Genomic DNA, 26,523 nt, shown 5'->3' on the forward strand with positions numbered 1-26,523 from the left:
GGGTTCTAGGGTGGAGGGCTGGGCTGTTCTTGGCTTCTCTCTGGAGGGTCTTTAAGGCAGTCTCAGGACCTGAGTGTCTGCTCTCACCCTGACAGAGTCGCAGGCTGCAGAACTCAGCCTCCATGTTGGGGCCCTTGCACTCGGCCCCCCCAAAGGCAGCTGGGGGGGCAGTGCCTGCCCGGAAGCGCCGCCGAATGCCCACATTGCAGCTCCGGCTGCAGATAGTCCATGGGGTCCAGGGACTCCAGCCACAGGCCACTGCCGGGGGAGGGGTGTATGTGTGCGACCTGGTCAAGGCCCACTGGGACCCATTCCCACGGGCCACCAACACAGCCCAGGATCTTCTCTCTGAAGGAATCTTTGTCCTGTGGTCCCTGCCAATCTACCACTACTCCCTGGCCTGAGCAGGTTACCTGGACAGGGCTGGGAGGTACACTCCATCTTGCCAGAGACACAGGTGCTGTGGACAGAGTGCCTGTGAGCCTGGGCCCAGCCTGGCACAAAGAACCTCTGCCCCTAGGGACCTAGAGACCCCTCCAAGATCCCAAGAAGCTCAGTGAGCTGCCAGTGGCCACATGAGGAGCCCCCCGCCAGTCCTTGGCTTCCCATGGTACCACCTTTCACATTTTTTATTCCATTTGTGCTTATCAGACATGGTTTGGAAATGTCCTCGAGGGACTTCTCGGGGTGGTGTAGAAAGAGCAGACCCTAGGAAGGAGGACGGGTACTTTCCTTCACTTCTAATTTTCCCCAATAAATACTTCAAGCCTATTTGTCAAATACATGGGGGCCCAACAAAAGAATCTAAGAAAGAAGGCCAGAGAGAAGGCGCAGGAGGGAGGAAGACGAAGAAAGGAAGAGTTGGGGAGGGACCAGGGGAGGGAAAAGAAAAGGGAAGGAGGAAAAAGAGGGAAAGAGGAGTAAGAGAGAGGAAGGAGGAAGAGAAAGGAGAAGGAAGAAGTAGGAGGAAAGGGCAACAAGGAGGAAGGAAGGAAGGAGGAAGAGGGAGGAAGGAGGAGGAAGGGGAAAGTAGGGAAGGGCTGGCGCCCTCTGCTGGGCGCGCCTGGTATCGCCTCCTGGGCTCCTGCGATGGGCTCTTCAAGGTTTCTGAGCAGGTGGGGAATCACATTCAGGGAAAAAGGAAGAGAGAGCACCCGGAGGAGAGATTAGAAGTTCCATTATAAAGGGCCTCATCCATCTGAGACTCAGTGTTTCCGTAAGTCAAAGGGACGATGGTTCCTTAGAGGGGTAGACCGGATCCCACTCCCCGAGTGCTCCTAGGGCCGGCACCCCTCCCCATCTACCTGGAGGAGGACCGAGTATGCGAAGGAAGGTCGTCTGAAGAAGGGGTCACGCCCGCCCACCTCCCACGTGCCCGCCTCATGTCTGCCCCTCCCCATGCCTGCCCCTGTCCCTCGCCCTCCCTCCTCCCAGCCCCCCTAGTCCTACCAGTTGTTGCAGGAGTCCAGTCGAGCCACTTCTCCGGGCGGGTACAGCCTCCCATGCCACTGGCAGGGACACTGGTCTCGGGGAAGGCAGCGCGCGTCGTGCAGGAAGAGGCCAGAGGGACAGGTGCAGCCGGGAACGCAGGAGCCCGTGCACTCCACCCCGGGGCTGTGCGCCACGCACAGCCGAGGGCACGGCCCGCCCTCCTGGCGGCACTGCTCCTCCGAGCGAAACACCATGTCCCCCGGGCACTGGGCTGGGTGGGACACCGAGCGGGCCTCAGCAGCGGTGGGGGGTGGGCGGTCGCGGGGGGATTGAGGAGGGGGCTGTACACTCAGGAGGGCCAAGGAAGGCAAGGTGGGGGTGGAAGGCAGGGTGGGGTGAGGGTCCAGACACCACAGTGGGAAGAACGGAGAAGTGGGCATGAGGGCCGCGTGGGGCTGGCCGTGGCCCTAGAACAGGAGGCGCTGATACCTGTGCAGGGCTGCGTGTTGCAGTCCCTGGTCTGGCTGTGGGGTCCCCGGCACTCAGGGTCCCCGGGGGCTGGACCAGAGCAGCTGCGCCCACGTGTCTGGATGCCTCCATCACAGGGCACTAAGCAAGCCGACCAGGGAGCCCACGGACCCCAGGCACTTGGTACTATCAAGGACAGGGCAGGGGAAAGAGCCATGGGGCCGGTGGGCCCAGAGCTGGGGCCTTGCCTGGATCCTCAGAGCCCCAAGATTGTTCTAAACATTCCTTTAGGCTGCCCGTTAACCTCGGCTGGGTGTCCCGGGGTCGGCTTGGGGAGAGAAACTTAAGGACAACAGCCAGGCCCACTCAAGTCTCTCCCCACGTGTTCGGAACAGCCCCAGGGGTCATTCTCCCCCTCCCCCACACCACCAGTGCCCAGGCTGCACGGAACCGACCGAGGCACACCTGGACACATAGGGGGACTGCAGGCTTCCTCCTGAGTGTCTTCTCCTGTGCAGGACGCGTGCCCGGGACTGGAGCAGAGCCGGGAACGACGTCGCCAGCCCGGGCCCTCCCCAGGGGTAAGGCAGCTTCGGTTGCAGCGGGACCATGGCATCCAGGGTGTCCAGCCCAGCACCTCTGGGGTGGGGGGGGGGGAGGGAAGGGACAGACCTATTGCAGCGGGGCCCTGGCTGGGCTGTGAGAGTCGGGGGACCGGAGATCGCAGGATCAGATCTGGGAAGCCGTGGGGGTCAGGGAAGGGCTAATGAGGACGCAGAGTGGTACTCGAGGTCTCGCGGCAGCCTCCGCTCCCACTCCGCTCGCTGAGATTCCCGCCCCTGCTCTGGGCCGGGTCCCACGCTGTCTCCACGCTTGGGTCCACGGGCCTTGCTGGCACGTCCATTCTGACATACCTGCCGTCTATCCTCATATCCAGACCCTTCCAAACACTATCCTCAGTCATCAAGGGCACGCCTTCAGTTCATCTCCAAGTTTTCCCTCCGCACGCCCCATGGGCCCCCTGCTTCCTTCTCCCCCTGCTTCCTTCTCAGGCTGAGACAGCCTGAGCCCACGCCTGCCCCCTGCTCTCACTCAGTGATTCTGCACCACCGCCCCAGCCGCGGCCCCGCCCATGCCGCGGCCCCGCCTCTCTAGGTGGGAGGAGGACCCCACCTGGGCCAGGCCTCCGCCCTGGCCTGGTCAATGCCCATTCTACTGAGGTCAGTTCTAGGCCTGCACCTCCAGACTGGAGAGGACACCCTGACGCCCCCCTCCCAACCAGGATGATCAGTAGGGTGCAGTCACGCTGGGCTCCTGAGTTCCGATTGAAAGAAGACAGAAGGAAAAGGGTGGAGGCCCCCCTTACGTCCCCCACTCCCCCCTACCCCAGCCTTCTCCCCACCCGCTCTGCAGCTATACCTGTTCCACATGCTGCGTGGCAGGCCTGCAGTTCCTGCCTGTCCCCTTCACACGGGACACCCCCAGCGGCGGCAGGAGGGTTGGAGGGAGATCTGGGGAGAAGCAGCATGGGTACCTGTGCTCCTGTTTCCCCCTTCGCCCCTGCCTCCTCTGTCCCTCCATGCTCCAGCCACCCCTGCCTGGCTGGACCCAGGCCTGCCAGGCTGGACTCCCCGCACTGTCCCCTCCCTTGCTTACTGCTCAGTCTCCAGCCTCTCTCCCTCCCTCCCTGTCCCCTCACACACACCTGAACCTGGCCCTCACTCCAGAGCCACAAGAGCGGTCGCAGGGGCCCCAGGGGGACCAGGCTGACCAGCCGCAGGGCACAGGACAGCTCCTGGATTCACATCGCAGAGCCCCCTCCTCACAGATGCTGCAGGGGGGGGATGAGGTCAGGCGTGGAGAGTGGAGACCAGGTGGAAGGCCCCACTCGGAACTCCAAGGCCTCCCAGCCTCCCCAGCCTGCCTCTGCCCCAAGAGTGCGGGGTGTGCCCTCACCACCAGCTGCAGCTGTCCAGAAGAAAGGGCTCACCCGGGGGCTTCAGCTCCTCACCCACGAGGCAGGGGCACTGGGAGAGGGGCAGGCAGTTCCTGTCATGCAGGAGCAGCCCAGATGGGCAGCGGCATCCTGGGGGGGGGGGGCGGCACTCAGCCCCAGGTAAGGAAGGGAGGCGGGGGCAAGGCCCATTAGTGTCCCCTGCTCCCCTTGGGGCTCTATCCATGGCGCCTCCTTGCTGGGTCAGCCTCACCCTCCAGACAGTGCCCGCTGCAGCTTCTGTTGGCCTCGGGGTCCAGGCAGGAGGGTGGGCACAGGGGCACCAGCCCCTTACGGCACAGCTCAGCACTCACGTGTACGCGGCCCAGCCCACAGTCTAGGGGAGACAGCGCCAGGTGGGGGGACACCAGAAGCAAAGGGACTGCCCCAACTGCCCACCCCACAGACTTCCTCTTTGAATGCCCCCTGCCCCAGCCCACCCTTAGCCCCTTACCAGTACCACCTCCACAGGGCTGCAAGCTGCAGGGTGCCCCCTCCTGGGAGGCCCCTGGGCAGGGGGCACCACTGTTCTTGGGCGGGGGGTCCTTACAGCTTCTCCTGCGAGTCCGATGGCCACCCCCACAGGAAACGCTGCAGGGCCCCCAGGCCTCCCACACAGCCCACGCCCCAGCCACTGTGGGGAAGGAAGAATGCAGAGGGACCAGCTGGTCTCCTGGTGGAGACCAGGAGACAAGACTTTGCCAGAAAGAAGGAGCAGGTAGGCAGCCAGAGAGGACCCTGCCCTCTAGGTCCCGGCTGGGTGGCGCCAGCAAGGCAGTGCTCAGGGGGAACTCCAACATTCTCTTTGTCCCAGGGAACCTCCCACGGGTGGTGTGTGCCCAGGGAAGATCAGGGTACCCCTAGGTCCCTGGGAGGGGCTGGGGCCATGGGAATTGTGGCGCAGGGAACCCCTGGTGGACAGGAGTGGAAGTGGGGCAGTCTCACCAAGCTAGGAGGTGAGATGTGGGCTGAAGAGCCACCCCAGTGTGGAAAACCCCTCTCTGTCGTGCACAGATGGAGTGGGGACATTCCTTGGGCCCATAGACTAGCCATACACCTGCAGCAGTTAACCCTCACCCGTCCCCTCCTTGGATCCTCAGAGCACCTTCTGAGGTGGATCGCTATCATTCCCGGGGTACAGGCTCCACCCAGGGCCACTTGGGCAGAAGCATGGGCTGGGCCAGGGGTCCTGATGGCCTTCACTGGCCCTTGGCTGTGACATGAGGAGGAACTGCACCCTGAAGTCCTGAGGTACCCAAGAGAGAGAGGGCCCTGTCACTGAAGAGTGCAGGGCGGGCTCACCTGGGCAGGCCCGAAGGAAGCAGGACCGACTTCGGACTCGGTTGAGCCGGCAGCTGCCCCCAGGCAGGGGGGGCCGAAGCAGCTGCCGGTGCTGGACGGCAAGGCCAGGTCCACAGCTTTGGCTGCAGCCACTCCAGCCAGACCAGGGCGCCAGCACACAGTCCACTGCAGGGCAGGACAGCACAAGTCAGGGGTCAGGGATCGGGTCGGGGCTAGGACAGCCAGTGGCAGGCAGGCCCTGGGGTCCATGTGTGTACCGCAGTCGCGCTCATCAGAGCCATCCTGGCAGTCCGGCCGCAGGTCGCAGCGCCGTAGGGCAGGAAGGCACTCCCCACTGCCGCAGCGCAGCTGCTGTGGGGAGCAGGTGGCTAGCAGCTGAGGCAGGGCCATTGTGGGCACCAGCAAGGGCACAGTGCTTGCTGCCCGGGAGCAAGGGAGAAGGAGCTGTTATTCCTGGCTGGGGTACAGGCAGGCCCCTCCACCCTAGGCTCAGAGGGATGAAGCGAGCTGACTGGTGGCCTGGCCTCCCTAGTGCGATGCCCAGTGCCGACTGGCTTCCCTCTGCTTAAGGCAGAGAGCACACAGCCTCTCATGCAGTCTCTCTGCAGGTCGAAGGCCCTTGGGGTGTCAGAGAGGCTGGCGTGGCCATAAGAGCAGTTGACTTCTCTGGTGCCCTGGCCTCTCCTTTGATTTTTCCTGATTGGAAGACTATGCCATGGGCCTTGAGCACAGCATTCTACTTTTACTGGATGGATGGATGGATGGACTAACGGACAGATGGATGAATGGACGAACAGATTAATGGATGTATGTATGGACAGATGAATGGGTGGACAGATAGGTAGATGGATGGATGGAGAGATAATGGACAGACAGATTAATGGATGGATGGGCAGATGGATAGATTAATGAATGGTGGATGAATGGATGGATGGATTGGTGGATAGATGGACAGATGAATGGACAGATGAATGGATGGATAGACAGATGAACGAATGGATAGATTAATGAATGGATGGGCTCACTGATGGACAGATTAATGGATGGATGAGTAATAGATGAATGGATGGATGGACAGATTAATGGATGGATGGACAGATGGATAGACAGATGGCCTATCCCACCCGCTCTTCACTGTCCCCCAAACACAAACCCCTGTTGTTTTCACAGCTCTTCACTCTCTGCTCCCTGCCACCTCAAGCCTCTCCAGGCCCTTCCCATGGAGCCAGAAATGGGGACCAGGGACTCCCCAAGCCTAAGGCCCTCTGGCACTACAGCATATGATAGACACCTGCCTTGCTCACCACAGCGCCACTCATCAGAGCCATCCAGACAGTCCTCCAGACCGTCGCATAGCTGCTCAGGCTCCACACAGCCCAGCACCGCACAGCGCACCTGCCCTGGGCCACAATGTGTGGGCGGGAAGGGCCCTGGGCGCACACTCGGGCCTGAGGGCAACATTGCACAATCAGCAGGTGCCACTGTCACCCTACCTGGGACCTGGCCTGGTCCCACCAATAACCCAGTCCTGGACTGCGTGGCCTGAAGCAGAACGAACACCCCTCCTGGCGGTGGCCTCTCCTCTGTAAGGGAACCCCCTGGAGCCCACCCCTGGACTGTAAGGGGACCCTCGGAGTCTGCCTTCACAGGGTCACAGTTGGGATCAAACAGGCTGTGTAGGCACAATTCTGTGAAATATTACCAGCGGGGGCCGGTGTAGCCATCTCGTTGGGAGACTGCCCCGTCACAGCTGCCATATCTGGCTGCAGTATCCTGGCCTCTGGCTGGGATGTGGGGGTGGCGGCCATTGATGGCATGGACTCTCCAGAACTTGGGTGAGGAGACTTGGAGGCTGGGAGAGGACCCTTTGGCCCCTTCTCTGTGGGTGCAGGGGCAGGGTGAGGCCCATGGGGTCCCCTCCCACGAGAGGTGACTCCTCAACCCCTTCCTGAGTAGTGTGCCTTGCCGCAGGGGAGGTCACAGGTCAGGGGACCAGAAGCTCAGACTTGTGGGCAGTGGTGGGGCTTGGGGAGGAGGCCTGGAGCCAGTGCACATACCTGTGGGGGGTTCCAAGGACCCTCGCTCAGGGTGCCAGAGCTCAGTCTCTGCCAGACTCTGTGAGAGGAGAGGGCACAGCCCAGACTGGTGCCTCCCACGCCGGCTGCCTGCCCCCTTGTCTCTCCCCCTCATCCACCTGCCCCTTCCCAAGCCCAGGGCAGAGCTGAGCCAGGGACTGGGTTCACTCACGTACACGCTCACGTGCGCACACAGAGAAACAACATCCACTTGCTCAGACACACACTCTCACACTAGCATACACTCACACACTGGCACACACACTTACTGACACGCATCCACATTCATTCACAAAGACACACTCACACACACAACCACTCATTCAGACGCACATATACACTCGAACACTCAACTCACTCAGACACTTGCATGCACACTCACACACTCACAGTTACACTCAGGTATGTGCTCTGTTCATTCCCTGTCCCCTCGTCTTCACCTACAGATCGCCCATCCTTCAAGACTAGCCCTGCCCCTCAGGAAGCCCCTGCCTCCCTCCTGTGCCCATGCACTGGTGTCTGTGGGCATGACCTTATGCCCAGGGTGGGCCTCTTGTCTCCCAAACCTTCCAGGCCAGTGCACCTCCCTTCCATGGGCCCCAGGAGACCCAGTACACCCACGAGCAAGGACGAGTGAAGGGGGGGTGCACGGAGGGGGCTGGAGCAGGGCAGGGGCGGTGATGCTGGCGGCCCACTCCCTGCCCTCCTAGTCCTCCCCCTGTCTCACTCACCTCCCTGGGCTGGGTGACCAGCTGCCTGGGCTGAGAGGAGGAGGGGCCTGGGGTCCTCCCTGTGGGAGGCACCCTGCGAAGGGAAAGAACCAAGAGAGCTCTAGGGCTCCCCCAGCCTCAGAGCCCCCACCAGACAGGAGGTCAGTAATCTCGGGGCTGGGCCTTGGGGAGGGGCGTTCAGGAGGGGTTCTCCAGGGCTATCAGAATCACCACAGACTGCTGAGTTCCACCCGAAGAGCCTTACTTTGGCAGGTGGGAGTGTAGCCCGAGAATCTTAATTTCCAACAAGCTACAGGTGATGCCGATGCGGACCAGACTTGGAGCCCCTGGCTTCTAGTCCCTCGACAAAGGTACAGAATGTACATGCAGAACCAGGGGGCCCTGAGGTGAAGGCAGTGTGGTCCCACATGGCTCCTTCCTCAGCTAAGGATGTGAACAGTGGGGGCTTCTCTCCGACCTGCCGGCGCCGGTGGACCGAGGTCCGCAGCCCTCTTCATCGGAGCCGTCCGCACAGTCCTCAGCGCCATCGCACGCGGCCCCTCTCCAGGCACACTCACCGCTGGCACAGCTAGGCACAGCTCCAGGGCACCGGGGTGCCATCGGCGAGGATGCTGGGGTGGGGAGTAGGACGCTGAGGCGGGACGCTGCCCGCCCCACCCGGTGCTCCCCGCTCCCAGCCCCCCAGCCCAGCATCACCTAGCTCACAGCCCCGCCCCGCCCCGCCCCTACCTGGCTCACAGCCCCGCCCCGCCCACAGCCCTACCTAGCTCACAGCCCCGCCCAGCCCCGCCCCTACCTGGCTCACAGCCCCGCCCCGCCCACAGCCCTACCTGGCTCACAGCCCCGCCCAGACCCACCCCTACCTGGCTCACAACCCCTCCCGGACCCCCCAGCTCCGCCCGTACTTGGTTTACAGCCCAGCAGCTCGACTCGCAGAGAGACGCCGTCGTGGGGACCCCGGGGCTGGATCCGCACGTACCGCGCCTGCACCATGCGGCCAAAGATCCGCATCGCTGGGCTCAGGCCGTCCCAGCTCCCAGCGGAGGCCTGCAGGTATAGAGCGGTCGCTCGCTGGACCGAACCCTGCTCTTCGGTCTCCTCCCTCCACCCACCCAAGCCCCCGACCTGGCCCGACCCTGCCAGGCCCGCGAGCTCTTGCCGCCCGGCACCAGCCGTTCGGGCCTTTGGAAGTTGCGGGGTTCTGGTCCTGCCAACCCCCGCAGAGGGCGGAGCAGTGTCCAGGCCTGGCTCAGATTGCTTTGTGAGGCCGTCTGCCCCGTTAGAGTGCAAACCCCAGGGGAGCAGGTGCCCTCGGGGCTCCCTCCACGCCGAGCCGACATCGCCCACCCGCTCCCCGCATCTGACAGGGGCCGGGACTGTGGGCTAACAGGGGTGTGGTGGCCAGGGGAAAAAAGGGCCTCCGCAGGCGATACCTGGGGTGGGAGCAGAGGGCCGCGCAGGACTTCACGGTCTTCGTGCCATTGGAGGCCGTCGCTACTGAATTGCAGCGAGAAGCTGGAGCCATCACCGTCCATGGCCCCGGCCCCCTGCACAAGGATGCCTGGGAGGCAGGGCAGGGTCAGAGCTGAGGGAGCAGCCCCGCCCCCATCCCCACCCCCACCCCGCCTGCACTGACCGGTGAGGTTCCAGGGCCACCGAAGGTCCAGCTGCAGTAAGGGGCGCGGGGTGTGTGGCTCAGGGTGGGCCTCCCCAGGGCTTCCCTTGGTGGGAGCCCCCAGGGAGGCAGCCCAGGCAGGGTGCTCCAACTCCCGGGATATGGCATGCAGGATCCCCTGAGGGGGTCCGGCCAGACCCAGGGGGGAATAGCAGGGACCTGGGTGCAGAAAAGGGAGGGGCTGAGTGGGGGCAGAGCCTGCTGGGCAGTCAGGAGCCACAGTGGGAGCTGGGGATTTGAGGGTCCCAAACAGCTGACCTTAGCCCAGGACAGGAGGAAGGTCCAAGGGTGGATGTGGGGAGGCAACTTAAAATGGGGTGGCATCCACACCCGCAGGGTGCCTGTTCTGCCAGCTGTCCTGCTTCGCCTCCTGGGCTGAGCAGTCTCTCCCTGACCCCAACATTTCATCCCCTTACCTCCTGGTGGAGGCAGAAGGTAGGTGGCCAGAGGGGGTCCCATCTGGGGGCTGGGGGCAGGAGCCGGCGCTGGAGTGGCCATGGGGTGGGCTGTCTGGTTCTCTCCTGTGTGGGGAGGCACAGATGGATTCCCTCACTTCTTGGAGCACTTCCTGTCTCATGCGTCCAGGGCGGGGGCTGAGAACAAACCCCAGTAGGGAAAGGCCCCTCCTCCCTGGGTGTGAGTTGGGGTTTTCACTTTCACCGAACATTTAGAGAACACAGAACAAAACTGCCTGTCTGAAGCCACCTCAGGGCCAGACCCTGACCCTGACGCAGGGCTGTGAGACTAACAAGGCACGTCTGCGAGCTCTGGGTGGAAGCACAGTGGGCCTGGGGTGTGGAGAAGGGAAACTGCCACCCTCTTGTGCAGTCCACAGCTTGTACAACGGTCTACGTTGGTCTGTCCTAATCTCAGCAGAGAGGGGCAAGGGGAAGGAATGGGGCCTGTGGGTGCACTTTTAGGATAAGGAATCTGGGCCCATAAACCCATCAGTTTCTGAGCCTTTTCCTGCTTCAGCTATAACTCAGTTTCCAGTAAAGATGCTCTTGACAAAGTCCGGCAGTGTCTTGGCCGCTCTGAGGGGAACAGGGAAGCCCCAGCAGAACCAGAGGGCTCAGCGTCTGGCAGCGGCACCAGAACCCCTCCCCCCGGAGGGCCCCTTCCTTGCCTCCCTGAGTCCTCCCCCACCCCCGCTCCCTCTCAGTTCCTCGTCCTCCCCTCTTTGGGGCTCCTCTGTCATCCCCTAGACCCACTCACCGGGCAGGATGCAGTGGCAACACGCTGCTCCCACTCCCTCCACCAGGAACCAGCCCTGCGGGCACAGGAGTCAGGAGTGTGTCCTGAGCCCGGCAGGCGCTGTGGCCCACCCTGCATCCCTGCCCCCACCTGCCCCTTACCTGGGGGCAGCCGCCCAGGGGGCAGTAGGGGGAGCAGTGCACGGTGCGGTTGTACAGACACTGGCACACCTCACAGGGGCCCCCGCGCCAGCGCTGCCCTGCGCGGAAGGCCCGGCCCTGCCATTCACACTCCGCACACGGCTCCGTCTGGCACCTAGGAAGGGTCCTGGCCTGGTGAGCAGGCTTGCCTGAGCACCACTCCCCTACGTCCAGAGCTCTGCCAGGGATTGAGGGGCTTATGGAGAATCACCCTATAACCCCACCCCACACCTGCCCCCAAGAAACAAAACTCGCCCAGAAGAGGGGCCGTCTGCACAACCCACCTGTTCAGCAAAGCCAATCCTACTGGCCTGGGCAGCAGATGCTGCTATGGGCCTGACAAGCATCACACAGGTACCCCGGGGCACAGGCAGAGAACCACAACCGCCCCGTGTTTGTCCCTGCTCTCTGCCACCATCACTGCATCTGTGGGTTCCCTCTACCCCCCACTAGGGCCTAGAAGCATTAAATTGAAGTAGGATAAGGCGGGGTCCCCAAAGATGTGCTGGGCATCAGGCACAGGTGCAGCTGAAAAACCAGAAAGAAGCTTCCTATGTAGGGGCTGGGGGTGAGGGTTTGGTCCCTGCAGGGGGGACGGTACCTTCGTGCCTTGCGGTGGATGCCCCGGCACTGGCTGCTGCGCTCAGAGAGGTGGGGATTGTTGGGGCTCCGGAAGGACCACTGGATGCTGTGACTCCCACAGGGGCCCAGGCACTCAGCCCAGGGGGACCAGGACGACCAGCCACAGTCCACTGAGGGAGGGCCAAGGGTCAGATGCCGGGACCACCAGGCAGGGTACCCAGAGTCACGGTGACGGCCTGGAGAAGGGGAGGGTGACTGGCTGGGTGGCCAAGGAGGGGGCCAGGACCGGGGGGAAGTGTGGAGGGGCTCACCGGTGCAGTCCGGGTTGGGCCGGCAGCGCCGAGGCCACCCATCTTGGCAGACACAGACCTGGCAGTTGGTCTCGATGCGTTGGCCAGGCCAGTAGCGGGCACCGTCCACCAGACAGGGGCAGTGCCGTGGCCACACACACCGCCCTTCACTGCCGAGCAACTGCCCCTCGGGGCACCAGCAGCCTGAGGAGGCCCAGGGTGAGGCTGCTGTCCCCGAGCACCGCCCATAGCCAGCCCTGCTTCTACTCCTGGCCGGGCCTCACCTGGGTTGCAGGGCCGGTCAGGGGGGCACGAGGCCTGGCTGGAGATGTCCTCGCATGTCAAGGGGCAGGGGGCGCAGGGCCAGAGCACCAGCTCCCCGGGGCAGGTGGCATTGGGACAGCCGTCCTGAGTGCAGGGCTCTGAGCGGAAGCTGGAATGGGTCACCCGAGACAGGCCCCCACTCTCCCCGCCTCCCACCCTGCAGCCCGCACAAACACCCCTGCCCGCCTCCTGCAGCCTGCACACACACCACTGCCCGCCTCCTGCAGCCTGCACACACACAGCCGTCCCCACCTCCCACCCTGTAGCCTGCACACACACCCCTGCCCGCCTCCTGCAGCCTGCACACACATAGCCGCCCCCACCTCTCAGCCTGCATGGCCCCTCTGCCCCCACCCTCTGCCCCTGCCCGAGCACTCACTGGTCTGGTGGGTGCTATGAGGGCCACCAGGCAGTGTGGCACAGCTCCTTCCCCCATTCTGAGCTGGGCGGCATCTTCGCTGCCGTGCTGTGGTGCCCCCACAGGGCTCGAGGCAGGGGGACCAGGACGACCAGGGGCTCCACTCCCCATCCACTGCAAGGAATTGGCAAGCGGGCGGGCAGGTGGGCGGCAGGCAGCAGGGCTAAGAGACCCTGGCCTCCCCGGCCCCCGCCTCTAAGATCCTCCTCTCCAGGTCCCCTTCCTCCAGGCACCCCCTCTCTAGGCCCCCCTCCTCCAGGCCCCCCTCCTCCAGGCACCCCTCCCTCCAGGCACCCCCCCTCCAGGCCGCCCCTTCAGGCCTCCCATCTCCCCAGCTCCCCCCTCCCAGGTGCCCCAGGCCCCTCACCTGGGCAGGCTGCAGAGAAGCAGGCCTGAGACTGGTGCTCTGGGCCAGGGCAGTAGTGCAGCACCAGGGGGCGGGCAGGGGAGCAGCGGCGGCTCCGGACCTGCACCCCAGGCCCACACGTCTGGCTGCACGGTGCCCACGGGCTCCAGGGGCCCCAGGTACCGCAGCCCTGTTCTTCCGGGGAGAGCCCTGTGTCCCCTGCCAATTCACAGTCTGGCCGCCCATCACACACCTGGGGGGAGGCGGGGTCAGGGTCCTGCAGGCAGTCTACAACCCTGCCTTTTGCACCCACTGCTGCAGCCTCACCAGCTGGAACCCAATGCAGGCACCATCCGGGCAGGAGTACTCAGGGCAGGGGACCCCTGTCCTGTTGGGGCCTCCGAGGGCTGGCAGCCCCTCTGGGGAGGGAGGGGAGAAGAGGCAGTTAGGTGGGGAGTGGGTGGCAGAGGCACCGCAAGGCTGTCCAGCCCTCCCAACACGGCCTGCACAGGAACAGGGTCCTACCACAGCCCAGCTCGTCCTCAGCCTGGGGACAGTCCTGGGTCCCATCGCAAAGCCGGTCTGCGGGCAGGCACAGTTCGGGAGCCAAGCCACAGGGGAAGAGGCCAGGACATGGGGGCAGCTGAGTGGGTCCTGCAGGCAGCAAGAGGTGTCCTGAGGTGCTTCCGCTCCATACCGGGCTGAGGGGCTGGCAGAGGGGGCCTTTGGGAGGCCCAGGGGGTGCAGGCGGGCCTGGGCAGAGGAGCTGGGGCCACAGCCCCCCGGGGAGGAGGACAGGACTCAGGGACTGTCTAGGAGGGAAGAAGCTGGGGAGCAGCTACGTGCCCACCATGACACCGCCCACCCTCTTGTCCACGACTGTCCAAGTGTGGGCAAAGCCAAGAGCCCCCTCCTCTCTCCTCTGGGCTTCGGCAGGAGGGCGAAAGTTTTCAAGGGAATTTTATTTACAAGATCAAAGCGCAGACTGAGGCCTCCGGATCTAAGTCACTCCCTAGCTCGTCCGCCCACCCAGGGCTCCCAAAGGACGAGGGAAGAAGGACACGGCCAGGACTGCGAGGGGCGGGTCTGCTCCGGGACTAAGGTCTATGCTGGGGGCGGGGTCTCCGCAGGGCGGGGTCTGGGCTGGGGGAAGAGGTCTGCGTGGGGCGGGGTCTGCGCTGGGACTGGGCTCTGTACTGGGGGCGGGGTCTGCGCGGTGGGTGGGGTGTGGGCCCCGTGGGCAGGGCAAGAGTTGGCGGCGCCGGTCTGCGCTGGAGCCGGGTCTGCGCATCCGCGGGGCCTGAGCAGGGAGGTGGGGTGGGGAGCTGGTCTGCACTTGGGGCAGGGGCAGCTCGCGACGGGCCGGGCAGGGCTGCGCGGGGTGGGCGCCTGGGGACAGCGGGGTGCGCGGACCCGGGGCTCACCGCAGTCGCGCTCGTCGCTGCCGTCGGCGCAGTCCTCGTCTCGGTCGCAGCGCCAGCCCCGCGGGACGCACTCACCGCTTCCACAAGCAAACTCGGCCGGGCCGCAGGACGGCGCTGCGGCGGGCCCCGCTCAGACTCTGCCCGGGGACTTCAGGCCTCGGCAGGTCCCGCCCCACCTCTGAGCTCCCGCGTCCCACTGGCCTCCGCACCCCCGTCTCCTTTCCCTACCCCGCCGCTCCTGCGCTTTGTTGCCCTATTGGTCTTCCAAAAACTCTTCCCTAGCTCAGGAATTCCCAGTAGACCCCTGCAGCTTAGAGGAGGGCGCCGGACGCTCCAATTCCTTCAGAACCCTCCACTCGTTCGTTCTCTGTCCCTGCCCACCCCAGAGCACCTGCCCCCAAACACTTCCCTCCAGGATGCTCTCTTGGCCTCCTCGCTCCCAGCCCCCTAGCCCCAGCCTCTGCAGAACACTCACCAGGTCCGACACTGCTCGGGGGAGTTGGTGTAGTCTCTAGGGAGCCAGCGGGGGGCGTGGGCAGAGAGGGGAGGGGGCAGTGCCTGGGCCCCTCATCCGCCCCATCGGGACAGTCCCAGACCCCGTCACACAGCTGGAAGGCACCCACGCAGCTGTCATCTCCGCAAGACACCTCCCCGGAGGTGCAGTTCGTCCGCCCTGCAGCCAGGGAGGAGGTACTGTCTGGGCACTGCGTGGGGTGCCCCACTTACACGGCTAGTTTCAGGCAGGTAACAGACCAGGCTGGCGCAGGAGGGAGACCAGCACCGTTGGTGGCCGGCAGCCGGGGCGGGGACACATACCCAGACAGGACTTCTCATCGGCGCCGTCTGGACAGTCGGGGTGCCCATCGCAGAGCAGCGTCAGGGGCAGGCAGTGCCCGTCACCACAGGCCAGAGATTCCTGGGGGCATGGGCAGCCCTGCTCGTCCGCCCCGTCGGCACAGTCGTCCTGCCCATCACAGCGCAGAGCCATGGGCAGGCATCGGCCGGAGCTGCAGGAGAACTGCCCTTCCCCACAGCCTGGGGTGGCACAGCCTGACACGGGACAAGTAGGTGGACTAAGAGCACTGACGCAAGGTCCCATAGGCCCTCATAGCGGGAAAGGTCAGAATGCCCCACCAGTCTGCCCACCCCTGCAAATCATGACTCCTAGGAAGGGGCAGCTTCAGTGAGCCTCCCAGGGACAGACGCTTTCTCTCCAATAAACTCGGCTACTGTACATGGACAGACTGCATCACTCACCTTCCTCGTCTGAGCCATCACCACAGTCGTCTTGGTTGTCACAGAGCCAGCCGCGGGGCACACAGTGCCCATTCTCCCGGCAAGGGACCTCTCCCTCTGCACAACTGGGCACCGGCTCCTCACAGTTGGGACGGCCCGCCCCGCAGTACCACCGACTGTCCTGGCACGTGCTGAGCACATGATGTCTGGGGGTCAGCACCGGGTTGGGCCCATGAGCACAGAGCTCGCCCTGAGGCACCCCCACTCACCAGTTCCCGCAGTCCTTCTGCAGCACGGCCCCCGGTGGGAAGAAGCTGCCCCCCCACTCGCAGGGGCAGGAGGCGGGCTCCAGGCAGGTGCTGCCTGCGGTCACAGAGGGCAGGGCTCAGAGCAAAACCGTGCAGGCTGCCATCCAGCATGGGATGGTGGCCTGGGCCCTCTCCCACCTGGGCCGCCCCTCTCCTTGCCCCTCCCCATCTCCGCACCGTGCAGCAGGGTCCCCTCGGGGCAGAAGCAGCCCTCCACGCAGGCAGCCACCTGGCAGTGCCACCCGGGCTCAGGAGCCCGGTCACGGCAGGTGGGGGGACACGTGGGGCCACAGGCGTCATACAGCTGGCCCCCTTCGCACTGCAGGGCTAGGGGGAAAGAGGCCTGGGTCACAGAGGCTCAGGGCACCGGGGAGCCAGCACAAAGCGATGTTTGTGCAGTCCCTGCAAAGAGGGTACCTGGCGCAGACCCTCCTTGAAACCCCCCGCCCAAGCCATTTGTAACATGCAAGTTCCACAGGGGCAGCCATTCTGCATGTTTTGTTTATCTCGAAAGTGTGTGGCACGTGGCGAGCGCATGCTGTTGACCGCCTTCACGGCGAAAGCAGCTGGCGGCACTCACGGCAGAGCTCCTGGCTGCGCCAGCGCAGGCGATGTCCGCGCCGAGCGCACTCATCCGCGTAGGTGGCGATGGCCGAGCAGAGACACTCACAGTCGCCCCCAGAGTCGCAGCTGTGGGGAGAGGGGCTTAACTCAGAAAGCCCTGCCCCACCTACACGCCGGCTCTGGCCCAGCCCCAGGCCCTGCCCTTCCTACCCGCTCAGCCCCGCCCCCGCCCCCAGACCGGCTCCAGGACCCAGAGCACGCCCCACACCCTCTCCACCCTCAGCAGACCCCGCCTCCCAGATTCAGCCCCGCCCACAACCCACACCCCGCCTTCACCCCGCTCCCGCCGCTGGGTGCTCTCTCCTCACCCGCAGGCGTCGTACACGCACTGCTCGTAGTGCGTCTGCGGAGGCACCTCCGCGTGGCAGGCGGCGAAGAGAGAATGCAGTAGTACCCCGCAGCGAGCCCGGGCCCACTCGGCCCGGTGGGCATTCACCTGCAGGGCGCGGGGCACAGTTGTTCTTGGCTTCTGTAGATGGCCAGGGCCCCCTAGCTCCTGGGCGCCCTTGAAGCCCCCCGCCAGCCCCTGGCCCCCTGCCCGAGTCCCTCACGGTGCAGGGATGCGGCATGTCTCCAGGCTCGGGGCAGAGGGGCCGGAGGCGCCAGGAATGGGCGGCCAGCTCCGCCGTGGGCTCCAGAACGCCCTGGCGGCTCCTCAGGTCGTTGCTGGCATCTCCGTCGAAGTCTCCGCACAGCCCCGCCACGCGGCCGCGGAACTGAGGGGGCAGGTGCACCAGCACCCGGGTGCCTGGGGGGAGGGCGGCAGGGCCTTCTCTGGGCGGGGCTGTCACATCTGCTGCTTTACCCACAAGGCTGGTGTCCGCGTCAGGGTGATAAGTGGAGAGAGCAGTGTTTTGGGGGTCGGGGGAGAAGTGGGCGCCTACTTCCTAGCTAGAGCCAGGCTGCCAGATTCCGAAAGCAGTCAGTCTTGGGGCCTCAGGACAAAGTCCGCTGCAGGCCTCCCGACACTCTGCCTGACGGGGTTCTGCCATTTCCATTAATTTCTGTCACAGTTATTTCCAAAATGCCAACTGCTGTTTGGTTGGTGGGGTGTTAGATTTATTTTCACTTCTTTCTCAAACTTGGTATTTTCTAAATGTTTCTTTGGTGAGCAAGTATTGTTTTCATAATGAAGGAAAACATTTACAATTATAAAAACACAATTTGGGACCTCCAGCCACCTGCGTGATTGTGTGGGCAGGGGGAGCTGGGGCGGGAGGTAGAGGGAAGAGGCAGGGTCTGGGCCAGCCTTGCTGGGACCCCCATGCCAGCACTGAGGCCGCCAGGAGACGGATGGCCCGGTTGGGAGTCAGGGCCTTCACTCAAGCCCAGGGTGCCAGAGCAGGGGGGGAGGATCAGTGGGGTCAGGGTGGGGCCTGACCTCCATCCCAGAGCAGGCTGAGGCCCACACGAGTGCTGAGCACCAGGAAGAGGCCAGCGCGGTGCAGGCTCAGCCCGAGGCCTGTGTAGACCTTGGGGGGTGAGATGGGCACCCCATTCACTGTCACGGCCCGGCCTGCGGAGGAGTAAGCAGCATCAAGGCTGGGGATGGAGGAGGCACACCCAGACCCCCGAGGCTCTTCCTAGCCTCTGCTGAGCCTTTCTTTTGCTTCTCCAGCTACAGAACCCCAGGCAAATTATGGGCCCCTTGGGGTCTTGATTTCCTGGAGTCTTCCAGAATTAGGGTCCCCAAGACTAGGGAAGGGCACTGCGGTTGTGCCTGCCCAGCCATGCCCACCCTCTGGGACCACAGGCACCTCTGAGCAGGTGCACAATGGTGCCCTCCAGCTGTAGGCTCAGCGCCTTGGTGCAGGTGAGGCCACTGGCCCCACAGGGCAGGTTCTGAGCTGACACGGAGAACTGGCCGTCAACCGCTCGCACCAGCAGGTACTCGCAGGCCCCGGGGAAGGTCATCGCCAGCCCATCAAACGTGACATAGTGGGGGGCGCCTGAGGCCTGGCAGTGACCCCCGCACTGATGACGCGTGCAGTGCCACCGCTGGCCCTGGCACACGCTGCGGGCAGGGAGGGAGAGGGGCAGGGTCAGCAAGGACAGGCCTGGGCTGTGTCCAGGATTCCGAGGGTTCCCGCTGGCCCCACCGGGGCTCCAACACGCTCACTGCCCAGGCCGGACGCCCCCTACCACTCCAGCCTCTTCCAAGGGAAAGATGAGGTTCAGGAGAATGACACTTTGGGAGCGGGGTCACAAGTCACAGGGCTGCGAGGCACAAGGCCTCGGCGTACCAAACGTTGCAGTCTTCCTGGATGGTGGCATTGGGCGGGTACCACCGCCCACTGTGACGGCAGGGGCAATGCTCGGTGGGCACACAGCGCTCGTCCTGGGTGGAAATGGGGGAGGGGGAGCTGGAAGGGCTGCCAGGCAGAAGCTGGGGGCAACCCCATGCAGCCCCTCTCCAGCCTCACCAGCAGCACGGTGCCAGGGGGGCAGACACAGCCTTTGGTGTTGCCCATGGGGCAGGTGTGGTTGGCACTGGAGCTGTCACAGGTGAGCAGACAGGCGCCAGGGACGTGGATGAGCCCACGAGGACAGAACACCTGCCGTGGGGAGCAGCGGTGTGCCGTGCAATTCCAGATGCCCCTTTCCTGGCAAACACTGTGGAGGTTGGAGGGGTCAGGGCCAGGGTCTGGTCTGATGTGGGGGAGCCTCAGAGGCCTGTGCATCCAGGTCCCCTGACACTAAGTGAGATCCAGCCCTGACGGGTCCCTCTTCCTTCCTTGGCTCCAAAGTGCCCTTCTCCAGCTCCAGGAGTGGGTGGAGGTGTCCCACACCCCATGCCCAGCCCAGCAAAGGGCATTCACCACAGCCCTCACTCACCCCAGGCCTGGGTCTGTAACACCCTCAGCAGAGCCTGGGACACCCCAGCAGGACCTCCGGGGTCTGGCCCAGCCCCTCACCACTAGGTTTCCTACTCTGTAGCGTGAGACTGACTCTCCCACTCCCCACTTCACCGTGTCTAAGTAGGTGTATGAAAGTGCATCTAGGACCTGAAGGTGTGACCATCATCCCTGAGCTCATGCTGAGGCCCCAGGGAGACACAGCCTGACCCCTTTCTTGCAGCTGCCTCCTTCACCTCGATTCTTCCCTCCATTCAGAGGCCGAGACCCTCACCAGCGGTTGCAGTCCTTCATGGTGGTGCTGCCAGGAGCATGGCGCTGGGCTCCCAGCTGGCAAGGGCACAGGCTGGGGGGCACACACTGGCCTGCGGGGTCCCACAGTAGCCCTGGGGGGCAGTTACATCCAGACACACAGACGCCCAGTCCCACACAGTCCTCAGGCTCCCCGCAGTTTCGGCCGCATGCCGGGGCACACTCCTGGTGCTCCTGGCCACCGGGACATGTGACAGCTGGGCAGGGGACACAGACAGGTCAGGGCATGGCACGGCCAGCTCTTCCACCCCTGCAGACCCCTCCCGACATGACGGCAGAGGTCCTCCAGAGACTCCACTGGAAGGGGGCCAGGGGAAGGGGCTGCGGGCAGGCAGAGAAGCACTCACGGCAGAGGGTCTGGCTCCTCCAGGACTGCAGGGCGCCCTCCTGGGCACAGTGGCGGGCATAGGCTGCCAGCAGGGGGCACAGGCAGTCCTCCCCCAAGGTGCAGCCGCAAACGGCTGCCAGGCAGCGCAGCCAGTACGACTCCCTGTCCACCAGACCGTGGCACTTCTAGAGTCCAAGAAATGGGTCAGCTCCCCCTCCACGGACCCCCATGCCCTTGGAGCTTGTACAGATGGAGGAGCCCCACCCTGCTACCTGGAAGGCTGGGTCATGCAGGGCGGTGCAGGCCGCCTCCGCGAAGGGGCGGCGCTGGGTGTGGGTACTGCAGGGGTGCGACAGTGCAGCGTCCCCAGGGGGGCACTTCCCCACACCTGCCACCTGGAACTTGCTGGTGAAGGAAGCAACGCTGGTCTCCACGTCCCCGACAGGGGTCAGGAAGTCGTCCTGCTGGTTCCAGGTGAAGGTGCCACACAGACCCTGCACCTGGGGCAGGTGGGCATGGCAGTCAGAGCTGGCCCCCAGGCTGGCCACCACTCACCCCTCCCAGCATACCTGGTAGGCATAGCGGGGCTCCAGAGTGATGTAGGCCGAGGGGTCAGACACCCCCCAGAGGACCCGGGCCCCTGGCCAGCGCAGCAGCAGAAAGCTGGAGGAGGCTCGGGAGACGCTGAGGTCCCCAGCACCATGCCAGGGCACAGCCACCTCCTGCCCATCCACCAGGACGGCACCTGGAACAGGAGGTTCCTGAGGTCACCAGTCCTAGCAAGCCTCCATGGCCCCAAGACCACCCCTGCGCCCATTTTGCCTCTGCCTTCCCCTTTGCAGTCTGAAAGTAGGCGGAGCTGGGCGGAGAGGCCGGGGCAGAGGGTGGAAGATGGTGTGGTTCCCCGCGCTGCACGGGTCGCGCTGTGAGGCCCCTAGCACCTTACTAGTGGTGTCTTGCCCTCCCCCTGAAGAGAGGCACAGGGGTGTCTCGGACTCCCCACAGGAGTCTGCTTCAGAGACTGGAGGGGGAGCCGAGGCTGTGAGCTCTGTGCAAAGGGGTCTGGGGTTCAGCTCAGAGACACAGGGAGGTGGGGACAGGGCTGGGGATCGGGGAGGGGCCGGAGGCCACCTGGGCCTGAGCTGCACCCCTGAGGTCTGAGGGCTGGCGGCAGGAGCCCAGTGGACGTGGGGGAGGCAGAGTGAGGTTACCTGAGTCCTTGAGCTGGACGTGGGTCCCCCCCAGGGAGGCCAAGATGGCATGGAGGCAGCTCCCGGACTCACAGGCCCCATGCTCCAGCTCAATCAGCAGCTGCCCCTTCACGTGATCCTAGGCAGACAGGGAGGACAGGTGGGGGTGGGACAAAGATGGAGAGGTCTATGGTGGCCCAGACCGAGGCCTGAGTGTGGAACCTTGCTCTATGGGGCCTCACCACTCCCCCAAGCACACACTCCCACTGCCCTCTGCCCACCTGCGCCAGGCCTCACCAGCCCCCCACGCACACACTCTCACTGCTCTCTGCCCACCTGCACCAGGCTGTAGCGGCAGCCTCTGTTGCCCCTGAAGGAGAAGCTCCGCCCATCAAAGGTGAGGTAGTGTCCATCAGCGCCAACGGCGCACTGGGCCGGGCACGGGGCCTCGGCACAGTGCCAGCGGCCGTCCTGACACACACTGCAGGCACACAGTAGAGGGTGACCTCGTGCCAGCCCAGCCCCGGCCCACCCACCCTCGGCCCTGTCCCACCCCCCCTCCAGGGCTGAAGGCACCTGCTGGAGGCCACCAGGGTCATAACCTAGGCCATAAGTCAGGGCTCACTTGTGAAGGAGGCCCCAGGTGGGGGAGGCAGTGTGGGGAGGGGAGCCGTGCCCCCCACCCCAGGGCAGGCCAAGCCTGAGACCCACCAGGGGTTGCACAGCTGGTGCACGGTATCCCCCGGGGCATAGCGCTGGCGCCGGTGGTAGCAGGGGCACTGGGCAGGGGGCACACAAAACGTGCCATCCCAGTACAGGCCGGGGGGGCACTCGCAGCCGCTCACACACTGCTCCTGGCAGGACCCTTGCCCGCCCTCGCCCACGGCCGAGCAGCTGGGTGGGCAGGAGGACACACAGTCCGAGTAGAGCTGGCCCCCAGGGCACAGGCGTTCTGTTTAGGGGCGGTGAGTGAGGCTGTGGGACCCTCCCCTGGGGCACAGGTGTTCTGTGGGTGGGTGGGGGATTGAGGCTGGGGGACCCTCCCCCGGGGCAAAGGCATTCAGTGGGCAGGTGGGGGGGGGGGTAGGGGAACATAAGCTCTGCCCACCTTCCACCTCCACCCACCTGTGTCCACCTGCATCCACCTCCTGCCACTTCCAGCCACCTCTGTTCACCTGAGCCCACCTCTGCCAGTTTTCTCCCACCTCTACCCATCTGCGCCCACCTGCACCCACCTCCTCCTGGGGCCACCCCCGGGCCAGCCTAAGAGGGCCGCAGGGAGGGCGCTTGGGGTGGCCATGCCCTCAGGAAGTAGGCGGGGAGGGGTGGGTGTGGGATGGGGGCCAGGCCTAACCGCAGAAGCCAGGCTTTCTCCACCGGACATGGATGCCCTCCCGGGCGCAGTGCCGGGTGTAGCTGGCCAGGGTGGCACACACGGCCTCCCGCCGCCCTGCCTGCTTGCTGTCTGGCGCGCCCGCACAGTAGGCGAAGAGACAAGCCTCATGGTACCCGGTGGGGGCCACCTGGAGTGGAGCAAGAGGGCGCATGGCTTGCCTCCAACCCCAGGAGCCCCCCAGGAGCCCTGGCTCTGTCGCATCAGGACTTCTTGCTGTTTCTCTTGAGGGGATGCCGTGACCATCACATGCAGCACCATCAGGATGAGGCCTCCCACCCCACTGGCCCCCTCGTCCTCCCGCCCCGTACCTGGATGTGGCACTCTCTGAAAGGACCACTCAGGAGGAGGTGGCACACGTCCTGGGCCTCAGCCCGCAGCTGGGATGCCTCCTCCATGTCCCCCAGGGGCCCCGTGCAGACCGGAGCAGCCTCTGTGGCGTCCACACACCCAGGCTGGAGACAGTTGGCGGCAGGCACCAGGGTAGGGTGAGGGAACAAACCAGGGCACCGAGCAGGTGACCCACCCTCACATACCCGCCGAGGCTCCCCAGACACCCTGGGTGAGAGGGCAGCAAGGTGGCCACGGAGGGGCAGGAAAGGGCAGAGGGTCCCAATCAGCCCGCGTCAGGGGTCAGACAACCGGCTCATTTGCCCCTCCCCCTGATTCACAGCAGCAGTTGGGGACCCTGCTTGTCTCCCCAAGGGTTGGCAGAGACTGGTCCATGTGAACCTAGGGGAGCAGACGCTCAGGGTGCAGGAGCTGGGATTCTGTGTCTAAGAACGAGGGTGGGGCTCGGTCTCACCTCAGAGTCAGGGAGCCTCCAGGAATTCCCAAAGGTGGCAGCTAACACAGCCAGCCCCCCGCTTGGCTCCAAAAAGTCATCTAAGGACAGGCAGCGAGGCAGGACGCTGGATCTGGGGTTGTCCACCCGGCCCTCCACGCCAGCCCCACCCACACTGCACTCACCCTCCGGCTGGTCGTTGTAGAGCCCGCACAGGCCTCGCGTCTGCCCCTGGAGCCCAGGGTCCAGGGAAATGGACACAGAGCCGGCCCCATCCAGCCGCACGATGACCCCCAGGTCCCCCGACAGCACCAGCCAGTCCCCCTGCCACTGCAGACTCATCCCTGCGGGAAGGAGGCCTCGCACTTCCCAACCCATCCCACGCCACCGGAGGGGAGAGAGAAGGAAATGCTCACAACCCTAGTGCTCCTGGCACTTCAGACTAAAGCAGAGCTTCTATCCCTCATGGTGTTCTCTGAGAGGCTCATGGAAATATAGACTCTTGAGAGAGAAAAGTTCAAGTCAACTATGATGCACACCCTCACACACACAACTTCACACACACTCACTGTCTCACACACACACTCTCACACACACTCAACACACCATACACACACACCCTCTCACACACACACCACGGACAACCTCCCACACGCACACACACACAACACACACAATCTCACACGCTTTCACACCACACACACACCCTAACTTCACACACAAGCACCTGCTGACCCCACCTTACCCTGCGGGTCCCAACCAGGAAGATTGCTGTGGTACTGGAACCTTCCCACCAGCTATCAAAGAGGCTTCCTCAAAACACCCCCGTGAGTCAGAAATGGCTGCACTGAACGGGCAGCAGGGGGAAACTGAGGCTCAGAGAGGTTAGGCAGAGGGAGTTGCCGAATCGTACAGTGAGGTGATTGGTGGGGGGCGGTGGCCTCCGTCCCCAGCTGCCCTCCCCAGCCCCCACACTCCCTTACCGTGGAGCATCTGGGGCTCCTCTTTGGGGACTGGCACCCCATTCACAGAGACGTTGCCACCCTGAATCAGCGCCTCCTCTGGCCCCATTGTCACCCGGACCTCGGGAGATGTGCAGAGAGGGGTCGGCGGGATCCCTCTCCACGCCCAGCCCCCCATGTCCGCCCACCCTCCTCCCCTCACCAGCTGGCAGTGCCCAGGCTGGGGGCAATGTCCCCCGGGCAGCAGGTGGACTGCCCAGCTGGAGTCAGCCGCGCCCGCCAGCAGGTAGGTGCAGCGGCCCAGGAAGTGGAAGTGTCGCCCGTCGAAGGTGCGGTAGTGGAAGCCCGACCAGGTGGCGCAGGTGGCCGAGGGGTGCTGGCGCTGGCTCCAGAGCTGGCCCACGGCCCCTGCCCGTGGCTGCAGGGGGGCTAGGGTGCGGGTACTGCCTGAGGAGGGGCACTGCTGTGAGCATCTGACTGTAGGGTGGGGGCACCAGGCCTCTCTTGAGTGGGCACAAGAGAGGATGCAGGCCCCTTGGTGGGCAGGGGACAGAGCAGGTGCCCCAGGAGGGCCTAGGGGTGGGCGGAGTGGGCACAGGGTCTGCACCCACCTTGGGGGGACTGGCCGGAGCAGTGGATGCAGGCCTGGGAGCTGCCATCCCGCCAGCTGTGCCCCCAGACCCGGGCACAGCACTCCTCCAGGCTTCCTGCTGGCGCGTGGACCACACCTGCCCACAGCCGGCACTGCCCCGTGGCAAAGCAGTGGCCACTGGGGCTGGCTCCTCCAAGGGCTGTGATGGCTGGAGGAGAAGAGGTTAGTGACCCAGGCATGGGGTGGGTGCAGCCTGGCACCTCCAGAAAACCTCAGGTCTGGGTGGACTCCCCCATCCAGGACCCCAAAGCTCAAGCTTACCCAGGGAGCAGTGGGCACCCCCCCAGCCTGGGCAGCAAGCCCTCACGGTGCGGGTCCGGGCTGCCGGCCGGGTTTCTGGGGGCCTGGGCCATGGAGCAGGTGGAGGGAGAAGAGATGTTAGTGCCCGCCCAGAAGCCACAGGGCAGGCTGTGTGGTTTGGTCACTGTTCTGCCCCTCTGACCCTAATTTGGCCCTGAGTCCCCCTCTGCAAAGCGCGAAGTCTGGACGAGATGATCTCTTGGCCTCCTGCTCTGCCTTCCTGTAGTCCGTGATTCCGGCTCCTGCATCCATGGCAGGCAGCCCCACACTAGGCGGTGGCCCAGCCCTCACCACCACCGAGGCACTGGCCCACTCCCCTCCTTCCCTCAGACAGCCCAGGGTCTGCGCTCCACTCACCTGTAGATGGGGCAGAGCCTAGGGTCGGAGGTGAGCCTGGTGTGAGCCCTCCGGGACGGGCCCAGGTGCCAGCCCAGCTGGAGGTGGTGGTATAGGCTGGCACAGGGCACCAGGTCCTCCTGGCGGGGTGTCACCAACTCCTCCACCCAGACAGTCTCCGTCTGCTCACACCACCGCCTGTGGGGATGGGTGCCTGCTGTCCCCCCTTTCCCACCCTGGGTCTCCATCCGAGGATGGGCTGCTCAACTGAGGAGGGGGTTGACGTTGGGAGAGAGGGGTGGGAGGGGGTATGGCTGCTCCAGCAAGCCCTGGTCAGGGACAGGAGGGCCTGGGGTGGGGTGCTTACCCGCCAGCCACTGCCCAGGCCACCATGAAGAGCAGGGCCAGGAGCAGCATGGTGCCCCAACTATCTGAGGATGAGGGGGACGTGAGGCTTGGGCCTCAGGAGAGGCAATGCGCTGCCCTGCCTGCACACCCAGGTACTCTAGTCCAATGGTCGGTATGTGGTCAGCCTGAGGTGGGCAGTGAGCTCGGTCCTCGGGCTGGGAGGCTTTATCCCAGCCTCACGCCCCTGGCACCATCTGCCGGGAACCAGATTGGATATGCCCCTTCTCAGGGGGAGCCCCATCCTGCCCTTCGGGGAGTGTGTGTGTGTGACAGAGAGAGAGAGAGGGAGGAGGGCGTGTGCCAGGCCAAGACCAGACACTGAGCCTCTGAGAGTCACCACCCTCCTGGGTCTCGGTTTCCCTACCTTCCGGTAACACATGCA

General features: G+C 64.6%; 1 protein-coding gene across 1 annotated transcript in view; it reads right to left on the reverse strand.

Moving 5' to 3' along the window:
- The window catches only part of LOC101350659 (SCO-spondin), a 43,302-nt gene extending 17,152 nt beyond the window's left edge, over positions 1 to 26,150 (reverse strand). The window contains exons 1-61 of the mRNA XM_023736912.1: positions 26,101 to 26,150; positions 25,755 to 25,931; positions 25,359 to 25,441; positions 25,057 to 25,236; positions 24,648 to 24,892; positions 24,467 to 24,566; positions 23,669 to 23,827; positions 23,505 to 23,584; positions 23,011 to 23,154; positions 22,661 to 22,829; positions 22,018 to 22,258; positions 21,643 to 21,787; positions 21,328 to 21,445; positions 20,686 to 20,861; positions 20,389 to 20,616; positions 20,136 to 20,301; positions 19,751 to 19,985; positions 19,045 to 19,234; positions 18,865 to 18,959; positions 18,379 to 18,635; positions 18,003 to 18,137; positions 17,173 to 17,369; positions 16,930 to 17,057; positions 16,578 to 16,687; positions 16,175 to 16,324; positions 15,959 to 16,052; positions 15,711 to 15,880; positions 15,270 to 15,503; positions 14,929 to 15,126; positions 14,454 to 14,567; positions 14,059 to 14,418; positions 13,555 to 13,683; positions 13,357 to 13,448; positions 13,051 to 13,282; positions 12,645 to 12,797; positions 12,226 to 12,363; positions 11,963 to 12,145; positions 11,671 to 11,821; positions 11,031 to 11,184; positions 10,891 to 10,945; positions 10,092 to 10,196; positions 9,637 to 9,834; positions 9,434 to 9,561; positions 8,906 to 9,047; positions 8,458 to 8,611; positions 8,001 to 8,073; positions 7,252 to 7,309; positions 6,897 to 7,073; positions 6,470 to 6,642; positions 5,452 to 5,638; positions 5,195 to 5,359; positions 4,347 to 4,526; positions 4,107 to 4,229; positions 3,856 to 3,985; positions 3,605 to 3,730; positions 3,319 to 3,410; positions 2,365 to 2,538; positions 1,921 to 2,085; positions 1,450 to 1,702; positions 414 to 460; positions 88 to 258 (exon numbers count right to left, since the gene is read on the reverse strand). Of these exons, the coding sequence (XP_023592680.1) occupies positions 88 to 258; positions 414 to 460; positions 1,450 to 1,702; positions 1,921 to 2,085; positions 2,365 to 2,538; positions 3,319 to 3,410; positions 3,605 to 3,730; positions 3,856 to 3,985; positions 4,107 to 4,229; positions 4,347 to 4,526; positions 5,195 to 5,359; positions 5,452 to 5,638; positions 6,470 to 6,642; positions 6,897 to 7,073; positions 7,252 to 7,309; positions 8,001 to 8,073; positions 8,458 to 8,611; positions 8,906 to 9,047; positions 9,434 to 9,561; positions 9,637 to 9,834; positions 10,092 to 10,196; positions 10,891 to 10,945; positions 11,031 to 11,184; positions 11,671 to 11,821; positions 11,963 to 12,145; positions 12,226 to 12,363; positions 12,645 to 12,797; positions 13,051 to 13,282; positions 13,357 to 13,448; positions 13,555 to 13,683; positions 14,059 to 14,418; positions 14,454 to 14,567; positions 14,929 to 15,126; positions 15,270 to 15,503; positions 15,711 to 15,880; positions 15,959 to 16,052; positions 16,175 to 16,324; positions 16,578 to 16,687; positions 16,930 to 17,057; positions 17,173 to 17,369; positions 18,003 to 18,137; positions 18,379 to 18,635; positions 18,865 to 18,959; positions 19,045 to 19,234; positions 19,751 to 19,985; positions 20,136 to 20,301; positions 20,389 to 20,616; positions 20,686 to 20,861; positions 21,328 to 21,445; positions 21,643 to 21,787; positions 22,018 to 22,258; positions 22,661 to 22,829; positions 23,011 to 23,154; positions 23,505 to 23,584; positions 23,669 to 23,827; positions 24,467 to 24,566; positions 24,648 to 24,892; positions 25,057 to 25,236; positions 25,359 to 25,441; positions 25,755 to 25,931; positions 26,101 to 26,150 (9,436 nt within the window). The remainder of the gene's footprint in view (positions 1 to 87; positions 259 to 413; positions 461 to 1,449; positions 1,703 to 1,920; positions 2,086 to 2,364; positions 2,539 to 3,318; positions 3,411 to 3,604; positions 3,731 to 3,855; positions 3,986 to 4,106; positions 4,230 to 4,346; positions 4,527 to 5,194; positions 5,360 to 5,451; positions 5,639 to 6,469; positions 6,643 to 6,896; positions 7,074 to 7,251; positions 7,310 to 8,000; positions 8,074 to 8,457; positions 8,612 to 8,905; positions 9,048 to 9,433; positions 9,562 to 9,636; positions 9,835 to 10,091; positions 10,197 to 10,890; positions 10,946 to 11,030; positions 11,185 to 11,670; positions 11,822 to 11,962; positions 12,146 to 12,225; positions 12,364 to 12,644; positions 12,798 to 13,050; positions 13,283 to 13,356; positions 13,449 to 13,554; positions 13,684 to 14,058; positions 14,419 to 14,453; positions 14,568 to 14,928; positions 15,127 to 15,269; positions 15,504 to 15,710; positions 15,881 to 15,958; positions 16,053 to 16,174; positions 16,325 to 16,577; positions 16,688 to 16,929; positions 17,058 to 17,172; positions 17,370 to 18,002; positions 18,138 to 18,378; positions 18,636 to 18,864; positions 18,960 to 19,044; positions 19,235 to 19,750; positions 19,986 to 20,135; positions 20,302 to 20,388; positions 20,617 to 20,685; positions 20,862 to 21,327; positions 21,446 to 21,642; positions 21,788 to 22,017; positions 22,259 to 22,660; positions 22,830 to 23,010; positions 23,155 to 23,504; positions 23,585 to 23,668; positions 23,828 to 24,466; positions 24,567 to 24,647; positions 24,893 to 25,056; positions 25,237 to 25,358; positions 25,442 to 25,754; positions 25,932 to 26,100) is intronic.
- Between the last annotated feature and the right edge of the window lie 373 nt (positions 26,151 to 26,523).

Source organism: Trichechus manatus, unplaced genomic scaffold (genome assembly GCF_000243295.1).
Source record: "Trichechus manatus latirostris isolate Lorelei unplaced genomic scaffold, TriManLat1.0 scaffold00093, whole genome shotgun sequence".
In the NCBI taxonomy this organism is placed as follows: Eukaryota; Metazoa; Chordata; class Mammalia; order Sirenia; family Trichechidae; genus Trichechus; species Trichechus manatus.